The 13,900-nt window shown below is 33.9% G+C and overlaps 1 protein-coding gene across 1 annotated transcript in view; it reads right to left on the minus strand.

The window, feature by feature from the left end:
- Window positions 1-3,953: 3,953 nt before the first annotated feature.
- Window positions 3,954-13,900, minus strand: part of LOC106155967 (cytoplasmic tRNA 2-thiolation protein 1-like) — a 30,581-nt gene continuing 20,634 nt past the window's right edge. The window contains exons 3-14 of the mRNA XM_087000859.1: window positions 12,608-12,726; window positions 11,038-11,094; window positions 10,751-10,808; window positions 9,863-9,982; window positions 8,891-8,940; window positions 7,878-7,942; window positions 6,609-6,674; window positions 6,136-6,194; window positions 5,892-5,951; window positions 5,452-5,539; window positions 4,982-5,015; window positions 3,954-4,531 (exon numbers count right to left, since the gene is read on the minus strand). Coding sequence (XP_086856985.1) covers window positions 4,421-4,531; window positions 4,982-5,015; window positions 5,452-5,539; window positions 5,892-5,951; window positions 6,136-6,194; window positions 6,609-6,674; window positions 7,878-7,942; window positions 8,891-8,940; window positions 9,863-9,982; window positions 10,751-10,808; window positions 11,038-11,094; window positions 12,608-12,726 — 887 coding nt within the window. The 3' untranslated portion in view covers window positions 3,954-4,420. The remainder of the gene's footprint in view (window positions 4,532-4,981; window positions 5,016-5,451; window positions 5,540-5,891; window positions 5,952-6,135; window positions 6,195-6,608; window positions 6,675-7,877; window positions 7,943-8,890; window positions 8,941-9,862; window positions 9,983-10,750; window positions 10,809-11,037; window positions 11,095-12,607; window positions 12,727-13,900) is intronic.

Raw genomic sequence — 13,900 nt, forward strand, 5'->3', positions numbered from 1 at the left:
ACGACACTCTAGATTACAAGCTATTTTTAAAAAGAAGAATTTAGCAACAGAAACCAATTTAAAAACAGGTTTATAGTAAAGAAATATGACATTTGACGTTATTCTGGAGGTAGGGCATGGGTCATTTCAAAATTATGGTACAACTATGTGCCCCGGTATGTGCGTGAAGGAGGAAAAATAAATTTATTTGCATTATGTATAGAATATTGACAGATTCTTTTACTGTCAAAGTCTACTTTCTGCAAAATAATAAATAAATAAATAAATAAATAAATAACACGATACTAATTCATCTTCATTAAAGGTGATATTCGTGTTGTGGTTGAGGTAAGAGGTTTAATTTTTGGGGGGCTAAATGTTAGCAAGAAGCTATGATAATAAGCCGAAAATAAGTGGATGGGAGACAAAAATATAACTGTAAACAAAAATATTTCTATCCCTATTTAACAAACAAACCGCTATTTCGCTCTTGTAACTATTTTGTTAGTTTATTATACTGCAGTAAAGCGTGGATATAGTAGTTCAAAACGCCCTCACAGTGCAGTTGTTTTTGCGACTTCAGCTGCTGGGGTCAGGTGAAGGGGCGAGGGCTGGGGCGGATCCGGGATTATCAGCAGGGGGGAGGGGTCCGGAACGACAGGCCTCGGATGCGAAGCCGACCATCGCCCCCTTGGTGTGGGGTTTGGGGCTTGCTCAACGGCCCCGACAAAAAAAATGGTGTTTTGGAGAGCAAACAGTGCCCTTTGATACGGTTTAGAACTATGATTTAGCTAGTCAAAATTCTAATTTGAAGAGGGGAATATTGGTGTGATATATTTTTCAGAAACCGAAGGGGGGGGGGTCAGGACCCCCACGACCCCCCTTTAAATCCGCCACTGGGACAGATTTAAAGGAGTACTATACAGATCAAGATCTAAAATAAGCTTGATCGCTTCAGTTTTTATGAAGTAATGCCTTTTTTGTATGTAAGTTGTTTTTCCGCAGATTCAATTAATATCAATTATTTCATCATATGAAAATGACAGTAAATTTAGTTGGTCATACAAAAATGAAAGTAAATGGGTTATTTTATCTTATGTAAAAAAGTCAGAAGTCACACCAATTTGCAGATTGCTTCACGCGAACATTCCCATCGACCAGGTCTCTTCATTCAACTATCTCGGGGCCCTTGGGACATCCAACGCCTGTTGCAAGATATAATTCCAAAGAATTGGTCAAGCAAAAAATGCATTCACCCGTCTCGGTCCAATCTTCAAGGATCGTGGGCTGTCCTTTAGGATTAAGATCCGCCTCCTAAAAACCTGTCTGGTCTACTCTTCTGTATGCCTGTGAGTCTTGAACTTTGACAGCAGAAACTCGACGCAACACTGAAGCAGCTGAAATGTGGTTCTACATACAAGCGAATGCTTCGAATCTCCTACATTGATCAAGTTACCAATGAAGAGGTAACTGCCAGAAGTTCTTGGGACATTCCACCAGAAAAGAGGGATTGGAGAACTTTAGCCTTAGTGGTAGAATACTTGGCAAAAGTGCCCGGGGAAGACAACGAAAGGCCTTCCTTGATAATTTTGATTTACCATTAACAAGACACCTTTGGTCATGGGCGAGAAACAGCAACGTTCGTCAGACACCGCATCGGTGATGGTACATGATGAAGAAGAAGAAAAAAGTGTTGAAAATGGAAATTGACTCATTTCAGTATAGTTTTCTCTTGTTTACATTTTGGTATTTTCATGGTATGACTTTGAAGTTCCATGGGCCTGAAGATTGGTGTTGATTATGCTGTTAAGCATTGTGTAAAATTGCATCAAGATAATTAAAAATTGGTGGTAATTATACCATTAATCATTATGTAATATTGCATCAAAACTGACAAATAAAACTACTTTGTGCACTACCACCACAAATGTTATGAAAAGAAAATTCTGTTACTTATTATTTTTTAACTTACAAGAATGATTCTTAGTACTGACATACAGCTAAAATTAGAAAACCCACTCTGTTGGATTATAATGTTTTATTGAATTTATGTATTTTTTGTGAAATTCTCATTTTTCTCATTCTGGCATTTTCAAAGTGTGAACTTGAACTCTCATGGGCCTGAAGCCTTTTTCTTGTTACACATTTTACTTAGTGATATTACCTGTTGTGTATAATCAAAATTTGATGTTGACTTTGCACTTAAACATAATGTATTATTGCATCATAATTAACAGTAGCCTACTTTGTGCATTATTATTTTCCATATTTTTTTGTCTGTACATTTAACAGCTTTGCTGCCTTGTTATCAGTGATAGTTAACAGGATAACAACTGTTAACTTTGGCCAAAAAATGAATTTCCTGGAGTAAACGACAATTTTTACATAATAACCAATGATTAATATATCCATTTCTACATTCAAAGTTAGTCCCTGAAAGTTAGTCATTTGACCTTAAAATAAAGGTCAAAAGTCAAATCCAAGGGCATATTTGGAACCTCCACATATGACTTTTGGTCAGACTTCTATCTGAACTCTTCCCATAATTCCTTCCATTTTGGAGATATTTATATATAATTAGCAAGGGTGCATTGTGACAAATGCCATATCTAGACCAGTGGACCGACAGAGTGCAAAATGTTCATGTATCGAGTTGAGATTATGTGTGACCTAAATCCAAGAGATGGAGATATGTACAGGCCTTTATTGTGTTGGAGGAAAAGCAATAATGATAACATGGCAACGGAGATATGGTGGATGAGATTGGTTGGGACTAAAACCATGGGCACTGCCAGTACCTATGCTGGTGGTACAATAAATTGCTGTGTTTTTCACAAGTGTGCGGCATATTGTTTTTATGACACCTCAATTTTTGGTCAATTGTCTGTGTTATCATTACAACACACCTGACACTCATGATGTCACTCAAAACTGTCTGTCCAATCAGAATTATCTCATGTAAGTTCCCCCTTTTCTCGCTATAAAAAAAAAAAATTATTTTTTGTCATTGATTTATTATTTAGAAGCGGAAAGTCTTGAAGGTATCTTTCAAAACTAAATAAATGTGTTCAACTGTTGTACTGTAACATGCATTCTAATTTATATCTTGTGACATTGTATAAGTTTGCCATCAAAGTTCCAGCCAACAGAGCTAAGGTCATGAGACCTTTTTTTATATAAGACGTTGAGTAAAGGGATTCTTTTAATTCTGCTGTAATCTGTATAATACTGGTTCATTGATTAGATAAACATAAAAAATAAAGGTGTGGAAAAATAAGGAATCTGTTCCTCGTACATGTACCAAAACTATTATTCAGAATAGACTTTTTGACTCCCAAATAGTCAGAAATCTGTCGATAGTCTGAATAATGTCATAACTCCCAAAAAGTCAGATGTACGCAGATATACAGAAGAATCTCATACCTGAACTAGAAAAGCATTCAGAGAGCGCAGACCTCTGCCAAGGCAGCAAAGTCTCCATTCAATGCCATTTCACCCTTAAATTTTCATTCTGTAATGATTTAGTTTTTTGATTTTTGATAATTGATCGATTACTGATCCAGATTACCACCAAAAACTAATAATCTGTTCCTTGGCCCACTTCTGACAGTTCCTGAAAATTTCATAAAAATCGGTCCATAACTTAGTTTTTTGATTTCTGATTATTGATTGATTATTGATCCAGATCACCGCCAAAAACTAATCACTTCTAAGTTATCTCATTTCTGACCTACCCTGAAAATTCCAGCGAAATTCATCCATAACTTTTTGAGTTATGTTGATGACAAACAGACAGACAGACAAACAAACAAACAGGGGTGAAAACATAACCTCCTTGGTGGAGGTAATAAAAGCATAATAGTGCAGTATTTTAAGATTTTTGGCTTAAATATTTGTTACTAACGTTATGTAGACTGCATGTGGCTACACTGTGTTTCACACCTCATTTTATCTCAAAAGCCAGACTCGAGAGCTTCGTAAAAATAATATTATTATCACTTTTTCTGAGAAAATGCTCAATAATGATTTTCTAAAGATACATTTTGTAACTGCATGTTGATAATTTTCTTGTAACTTATTTGTAGCTACATTTGATTATCCAGTATTCAACCTAAAATCTGAGATATTAAATAAAATGAATTCATTAAAAAATCTGCATTTTTTTTCTAATAAAATCAGTCTTAATTTCATCTAGGTAAGCACACATTTAGCACCATCATTACACATGAAAACCTTTGCCTTTATGCTTTACTGGGCTATTAACATTAAAATAATTTTTTTTTACGGAGCAATGGTGCTGTCATATCCTTGGGCCACTGCATCAGGCAAACATAATTTATAGCATCTTATTCATACAAGATGAGCATAGGAATAGAAGATACATTATCAACTAGGTGTACATGTGTAAACCACTTAAAAAATGCAATAAAAGAAGCCAAATTCAAAAGTCCAGTGCTGTTGCATTATTGGCCATTGATCCTTTGTCAGCATCTTGATTTTCAACAAACTTTGGATTCTTAATATCCGTGAAAATTTTGCCTTGAGCTTCCAGCTGAAAAAGAAGAATTTTCTTACATTGTACATGCACTGTATCATTTTCACTATAATTGTTGATATATACATATATACATGTTATTGCATAAAATGTATAAGAATATAAGTAAAATGTTGGACTGAATCACTGGATGTAACTGGATCTTATTGCAACTGCGGGTGTTTGGACATGAAATGTATGCTATCACAATTGTTCACATTATTGTTATGCATGAGCATGGTTTTCATGTCATAGTACTGCTACTGGTAGGCCTATTGCCCTGCTAGTGCATGTACCAAGATGTAGCATACAAGACCATGGTTTGGAGGTTAAACCATGTGTTCTCCCCCCACACTCACATTGGTGGTGCAATGATAAAACATGAATTTTAACACTGTCGGCAGATTTAAAAGAAAATTAATGTGTAATGCCATGAAAATTCTTTTTTTTTTCAGTAACTTAATTTACCTTTTTTACTTTGTGTGGTTTTCCAATACCAAGCCTACCAAAAAAGAAAAAAAAATTTTAATTAGAATAACAAAAATATTAAAATAGACTGTTTATGTTACAAATCATATTGTGACTACTTTATCTTTGCAAAATGCACTTCTCTGCTATAAAACCAAATATAAATTGAAAATAAATACAGTACAGATTTAACCCACAATACATTTAAACCAGATAACCATTAAAGACTATATATGCTTACATTACAATGTGAATGAAAGTCCCTACCCCCAGACAACACAGATTAACTGATTCCTTTAATGATTCTAAAATAATGTATTAAAAAAAGAAACAAGTCATCATGATCATATTTCATAGTCAAATTACCACACATGTATTATTTATTCTTTTAATATTAAAAAAAAAAAAAAAAAAAAAGAAGCAATTCCTGCACGTACAAAAACAAGTAGATCCAAACTGGGTTCACTTACTTTGGCAACCCTTTGTTAAGACCTTCCAAAAGTACACATGCCTTGCACACCTCTTGACTAGAAATGTAACCACACCTGGAACAAGTGCCTACAATAAACAAGTACAGGATTTTCTATCAATTAACTTTTTTAAAAAATTTGTTCTTTAAAATCTACACACTAGTAATTATCATGAAGAAATAAATAACATGTCACTTTTATAGTGGAGTGCTATTTGTTAAATTTGTTAAATAACATTTAAATTACATTTTGAATAACAACATTCATTCAGAAACAAATAATTGTATGCTATCTATATATATTTAACAGCATTCAAATAGACCTATTCTTTTTTGCAAGATAACATTCAAAATCATACACTTAGTCTTACGGCCTGCTATTTAAAATTAATAAAATGATTTCAATACCAGGATATTGTAATTTCTGTAAAAACATTATACCTTGAACTGGTAATTTGACTTCCTTCTTCACTGCCATGCATTCTCCAGAATGAATTATGTCTGAAAAATGACATTGTTTCTGATAATATTTAGTATTTTCTGGCGTAAATGTCATATCTATAAAGCATGTGCATATCCACAACCAAAGTTATGTTAATCAACTTCAGCTTCTTATTTTATCTTAAATATCTCAGGAAGATGATTAAAACAATCATACAGTTTTCAATCTAATATATTTACTAACCAATGATAGAACTGGGTCTAATTGCCTCTAGATCCTTGATGTAAGTTCTTGCATGTCCTCTGTTGAAAAAGAAGTTAATGCTCAATTACTTATTCTTTAAAGATACACTATATGCATTAAAATTTCCCAAACTCATTTACCTCTTAAGATAATGAGAAAATTAATTCTAATACTAGATCTTACTTTGAAATGGAGAAATGAGTGGGTTTTGAGGTTAATATGGGTGTTAGTGCTAAAGATCTGCAGGGAAGTGTTAGTAAATGCCTAATCCATTTATAAGGCCTGATAGCATCATCTGTGATGCTTCAATGTACTGTACATGTATGCTATCTTAGCATCACTCTGAGCGTCCATTGGCCAGTTTCAAAGATGCCTTCCAGCGTAAAGAGGTATAAACTTTCTTATTTTCAACAGTAAATAAAGAAGTACATTTGCATGAAAGGGTTGAAAAACTCTTATGGAGCCTAACTTACCTGTATGCATTTGGTGAGTAAATGCATTCTGTTGAAAAATAGTCCAACTTTTTAAAATATGCATACCTACAAAATAAAACAGCACAATAAAATCAGAACAGACATACAAAAAGGAAATCTCTTTTATTAGAAAATATTTACACATCTAAATCTTTCAGGCAATAGAAACAAGACAGCAAAGCTGCCAAAGGATGAGTGCTAATAAGAGGGTAAAAGTGGCCACCTTTGCACATGAAAAATAAATTGTAAATTAATGAAATAAAAAATACCGGTGAAACTAAAATTAATGAGAGAAGAGTTTCATTAGCTCTGTATGTATCAATTTAAATTATTGTTTTTCTTTTTATCAAGAGCTTATAAAATATTAGGGGCAATTGACCTGGATTTTCATTCCAGGTGAAATGACTCTAGTCATTTACTCCCTGATGATGGTGACTGACAGTCACAGAAATATTGGAGGTAAAACCTACATATTTTATAAGCTCTTGATAAAAAGAAAAACAATAATTTAAACTAAAATTAAGTTCTTACACATTTATAATCCACTGTAAAAAAAAAATTAATTTTGAAATATCAAGAATTAATGTCAAAATGACCTTGTCAAATATTTGTGAAAATGTGTTTTTTAGGGGAGTTCTGAAATACATTGCTACATTTCTATAGTTGTAGTAAGGTGACAACTGTGAAATTTTGTAATTGGGTAGAGAAGGTGCCAGTTTAAAAATGAAAGGCAATAAGTGGTCAATCATTGCTTGTGATCAATATTTTGATTGCTTTATTCTTACATGTAGTGTTGATTGAAAGAAAAATCTCACAATGACTTGAGGAAAAAAGATGTTCATTTTCTATATGTTCATAAATGTTTATTTTTTATATTCATGTGTGTGAACAAACAAGCAAATTGGATTTTTCACCAGAAATTCGAATTTGAAAAATCCGGATTTTTGAGATGGCAGTGTGAACGGGGTATAAGAGTTCATGTTAGCATAAGCTTTCTTATTTTCAGTAAAATAGCCAAGAAATGTATTAATTCCCTAGAAAGATAACTCAAAAGCAGTCTATATTCTGTCCTGGGAAATGGGGGGGGGGGGTCTTGAGGGAGAACTGTCTTGGTGAATTGTCCGATGGGAAATTGTCATAAAATCATTTTTAAGCAACAATGAGAGAACTATTTGCAACATTTTAAGAAATAATGAATTAATTCTTTCTAATAATTGTCTTAATAAATATCATTCATGGCGATTAGCAAATTTTCATTTAAAAACTCACATGACTATTTCTTTTTCATATGTGTATTTGAATGGCTTGCATCTTGGCAAGGCTCCATCTGCACCCTGAAAAATGTTTAAAAACATGTTATTACCACTGCAACATTTCACTGTCTACATGTCCAAAGACACCTTCATTAGGGAACGAGGCTACAAGTGTAATTTACACATGCACCAGCTAGCCTCTATCCTACATGTGCAGGAATGGCAAAAAGAGGTCATAAGGAGAGTGGCTTTGTTTTTTCTGTTGAAAAGGGTGAAGCCTACTTTATTGTAAACAGTGATAATATTGTATTCTGAAATGTGTGCTGTTAGCATTCAGAAACACCATTACTGTAAGATGACAGCTATAATTTAAAAACAAAATGAAATTTTATTGAAATATGATTAGAATTCTATAGAGTATCTCATACAAATGAGAGGTACATGTATGTCATACAAGAACTCCAATTTTGTGAGAGCACATGCACAGTATTTGTTGTGTCCAAAATAAAGATCATAAAGATATTTTATGAAATCATATTTTCGTAACATGTTTTCGTTCAAGAGTTTTTGAGTAACAGGGTGGCTGCTTTGTATAATACTGATGCACTTCATGGTTCCTGTCAAAAACTGAAAGTGCACATGCACTCTAGCATAAATGGAAATCTTGTATGGCCTTGAGCAAATATTTTCATTTGCAAATGCAAGCTCATGGTAAGCTAAGTGTTTTTAGCTTGTGTTCAATGATTATTATAAATGCTTGCATGAACTGGTTTGTTTAGAAATGAAGATATTAGAATGTCTTTTCATCCAAACAGTTTATAATCAATTAGAAGATTGTTGAAAAGATAAATTAGTACCAGTAGGATTATGTTACAGGCCCAATATAATTAGCATATGCTTTTGAATAATTCTTAATGTGATAGTAAAAATTGAGGAAATCGAGGATAAATGAGGATCATTGTATGAAAACATGCACGCTAGCATCTAATCATCAAAGAATGAGGCAACTCATGAATACTTATTACTTACTGTTGTAATTGCTGTGCATCGCTTAAGCCTAGCTATGTCACCTCGTAATACTGAAAGAATGCAACAAACCTCAAAAGTAAGTTTTTAAATTTTTTTTTATAAAATAGTTAAGATTGGTTAAATTTTTTTAAATATAATAATAAAAACTAGTAAGTGATTTAGTTCCATGGGATATAAAAGTCAATGAAAATGCTAATTCAGTTGGTAAATCCACCATTTTGGAAATACAAGCTTATGTACTTCATGTAGTTCCTACATGCACATATATCCCTGTATTGAATCTCAAAATTGTCAATTAACAGGCATTTTCTATGGCAGAAATGAATACTAAACACACATGACAACATTCGTATGCAGGTTGAACCCTGTGTAAAATACAAATATGTGATTACATAATATCTCAAATAGGGAGAAAGGAGAACATCCACACCATTGACCAGATCAGGCCCGTAGCCAGGGGGGGTGCGGGGGGTTCAAAAGAACCGCCCCTTTTGCTGGGAAAAGGTCCACTCTGGGTAAAATTTGATCTAGGTACAAGAAGCTTTTATGGGGAAAAGGTCCACTTTTTCAGAAAAAGAACCCCCCTTTTGAAATTGCTGGCTACAGGCCTGCAGATCAATATTCAAATGCCACTGCAACAGAGAGCAATATGCAGCAACAATTTATATACAAAATTTGAAAATGACAAAGAATCTAGATCAAATTTTGGTCCAGAGTGGACCTTTTTTTCCAGAGAACAGGGCTGTTTATTCCAATCCCTGCACCCCAACATCCCACCCTGCCCCAGCCACCCAACAGCTACAGGTCTGGATATCTAATGAAATGGCACAGAAGACTGGCACAAAAGTGCATGAATCACTTACCAGTATACCCAGATTTCAAAATAACAATATAACCATTCATGTGCCACAGAATACGTGATTCTTGCAAAATAACTGTCAATATTTTAAAGCTTTAATGTAACATACTTACTGTTCATGATAACAGTTTCAGCAATATCATCAGCATTATGTCCAGTCACAATCTTGTCAACTTTCAATAACATTGCACCCCTGTCTAATGCCTGTCGACGGAATACACCACAAAAGGTACCTTTAATAAAGCAAAAAAACAAACGATGCACCTAATTTTGTCAATAGTGATGCAACATTACATAATGCTTAACAGAAAAATCAACACCAAATTTAAAGTATACACACAGGTAACTGGATGTTAAGAATATTTTAGAAGCAGGCCCATGAGAGTCAAAGTAAAATTATATGAAAATGTCAATATATGAAAAATTAACATTTAACACAAACAAATTGAAAAAACTAATACAATTGGGCTGGTTTTCCAATTCAAGCTGTATTTGTCTTAAAAATCATTTTTTAGTTTGAAAATTATAGGGACTCTTGTCAATTATAGAGCAATAAAATCACCAATTTATTAAAATATACTTTATCTTTCATGGACATTCAGAAAATGTAACTAGCTACAGCTTTAAATCCTAAGTCATACATTAAAATGCCAATATGTGATAAATGAAATATTCACAAAAGTCCATGTTACAATAAATAAAAACAAAATTTTATTCCTTTCAGGCTGGTTTTCAAACTCTGCATTTAGAAATATTCATCAAACTAATATCCCTTAATGTTTGAAAACAACAGGTCTACCAATTTTTAAAGTAAAGTGCCATTGTATAAAATGGTATAATATATGCTGAAAAAAGCACAAAACAATTAAGAAACTTAAAGAGACACTTTTTATTATTCTGAAATTATGTATCTGAAAGATTGATCACTTTTGCCCACTGAAAAGACTGAATAATTACTGACCATAGTCATCACTACATTCAAACACAGAACGTGTACTTACAATTATTTTTTAGACCAACTTGTTTAACAATGTCATCCATTGTCCATCCGTAGAGTTCCTATTGAAGAAATAGGCATTATTTAGATAACAATTCTAAATATTTGGGGTATACTGGCAAATCAAACTCAATATTACATTTTATTGTAATACCAAATGCAAAACAAACATTTATGCATTACAAATGTTTAATACATTAATTTAAAGTGAAGATGGACGAGTTATCCTTACACTTAAAACCATGCAAATTAATGCTGTAATGGTTAACTGAAGCATACTTGGACACAAACCTTATATGAGATTATTTTTAAGGGAAGCTCATATTGTTGCTGGTTTCTCTTGACAGTCTGGAAGAGGATTTAAAAAGTTATAGAATAAACAATGAAACTTGCTTCACTATCTAATGAAGATAAAAACTGATCCAACCCAAACAGAGGGGCCCATACACATATTCACACCAAGTAAACTCTAATATGGATGACTTAAAGAATTATCAACAATCACTGTGTGTTTTTTAAAAATACGTACAACAGGTAGCATGAACATCCATAAAATCTACCATCTTGGGTCCATGAGGATTCCAAATCACATATTAATAATGCCAACATGTGAAAACTTAAAAAAATTCCCCACAAAATCTGCATTTCTTAAGAAAATGCATCCCACTGTCCAGGTCGAAATAAATAGCGATAAAAATCAGTTATGTAAGATGGAGAATAATGAAAACAGTTTTTCTTTCATGGTGTTTACAATGAGGTGATTAAATGCAATATTGCATAATCCGTATTAGCATAACCACAAACAATGTTAACTGTGCACTCAAGGTAAGATGGGCATTAAAAAAACATTACTAGCATAATATTACTACATGTACATAATAGTAACAGAGTAAATTGATGAATCAATTCAATCAATACAATCCAAAATAAACAAAACACATATAATTTGACATTACATCTTGATTAAAATTATCATATTTGGTCAAGACATTCGTATGTACTCATTAAAATTTTCACCTTCAGACTAACAAAAAGTGCCAATGTATCCTCTATTATGCATACTACAATATACAAGTTAATACTAAAATAAAATAAGATTTATAAAGTTTTATGGGGGGAGTCAAAATTTCATGGGGGGGGGGTCAAATTTTCATTATGAAAATTTGACTGGGGAGTCACATTTTGGGGGAGTCATGGTACACCGCATTTCACATTTTATTTTCACAACCACATTGTACCTTTTGATATAGCACAACTCGTAAACCGTATGGAAAACAAAAAACAGACACCACCTCCAGTGTTGGGCTTGACAAATTGCAAAAAACAAGAGGTCTCTAGCATTTTCAGTTTTGGCATCTTATGGACGCTACTCCCATGAAAATACACAATTGACCCCAAACTCACGAAGATGAAAGATGACCCTAAGGGTAACACCTGCCCATATTATTATAGGTAAGGTCTGTGTAGTTTCTGAAACTCAGCAGAAATAATTTTTTTTCTGCAAAAAATTCCTATTTTTAGAAAATATTTGAAGGGCATATTTGAAATCTCCACATATGGTTTTTCGGTCAGCCATCTGTAGAATTTTTTCCCATAATTCCTTCGGTTTGGGAAATATTTAGCATTTAATTTTGCAAATTTTGGACAAGGGTGCATTGCAACAAGTGCCACCTCTAGACCCCAGCACCGACAAAGCCCAAAATTTATGTGGATCACAGGCTCTTGTAGTCTAGGAGGAGAAGCGGTAACAGTGAGTTGGTGGCACAGCTGGCAGAACATGTGGGTGGGACTAAAACCATGTGTACCGCCAAGCCTATGCTGGTGGTACAATTAACATTCACTTCAAAACTTAAAACCTAACCTCAAGTGAGTCATCTCGATAGCCAGTAATCCCTTCATCAACGGATAGCAAAATGAGATCCAGTTTGTAGTGATATCTCTCATTTAATGTTTTTAATGTATATGCCAGTACTGTGGAATCTGAAAAAAAAGAAGATAATTAAAATGGGATGTTGGTCTGCCTTTGCAAAAACATTTTATTTTCAATCAAGTGACATTTCTGAAGAAAGTGAGCATTTCTACCTTTAATATCAATTCGCGTGCATCTAGTAGTATTTCCTACTTGCATTTACAGCATACAGTGGCTTTATTTTGTGTGAATGTCAAGACTTGATTATCTGAAACTGAGTGGGGACTAAGAGAAAACGAACAAAGGACACATCAGTTACTGAGATAAGTGAATTTTGAAAAGTATAAAATTTTTTTCAATTGCAAGTAAACGTACATGGCATACAGCCAAAACAGAAATTGCCTGAACAGTGTGTGTATTTGTGCATGCACATGTGTGTGCGTGCCTGCAGGCGTCCCTTCGGCGTCCCTTCTGCGTCCAGCAGTTCGGCCCCATTTGAGAGTTAAAGAATTATAATACTTTACGTGCCGACAACTGGCCAATCATTGAGCATTCATTCTGATACCAAATCAATGCTCGTGCCTCCTTATTAAGACCACAGCCATGTCAAATTTCATGGTCGCAGAAAGGACGCAGAAAGGACGCCGTCCAGTGTAAAGGGGGTATAAGGAGACAGTGTGACCAAACAGGTGGGGTAACCCCAGTGACCTTCCTCCCAAAACCTGCGTTGAAGTTCAAGGGGAGAACAAGATCTTTCAGAAGGGAAAATGCTAGCAATGTGCTGGACATAGACGATTGTCAAAGCATGAGGATGATTGTCAGTGAACATTACTAGTCCTCTCTGACAAGTGTCAATTTTGATAGGAAATCGTGGTGGGACTATTTTTCACCATTTCTCCGTCTGTTACTATTTTCTGTCAATCTTGTTAAGTCATCATTTTTTCTCACTTCTGTTATAGGTTACCCACTCTTAGAATACTCTTTGTCACATCAACCACAAGTAGCTATGCTGCAATATGGTTGACATATACATACATTTTACTAGAGTTTAACGTGGTACCACTCTAAGAAAATAAGGTTCTTACAGTGGAAAGAGGGATGTAAACACTGGAACATGGCTCCAAAGCAAAAGACCACAGATAAACCCACTACTTATGAGGCAAAATGATTGAGGAGTTTTAAAAGGGAAAGGAGAGATTGGTTTATTTATTGTTATCATTTTCATCTTTATTTCCAAGAGATCCA

Source organism: Lingula anatina, chromosome 1, assembly GCF_051362555.1.
Source record: "Lingula anatina isolate TDL-2025a chromosome 1, LinAna3.0, whole genome shotgun sequence".
NCBI classification, from domain to species: Eukaryota; Metazoa; Brachiopoda; class Lingulata; order Lingulida; family Lingulidae; genus Lingula; species Lingula anatina.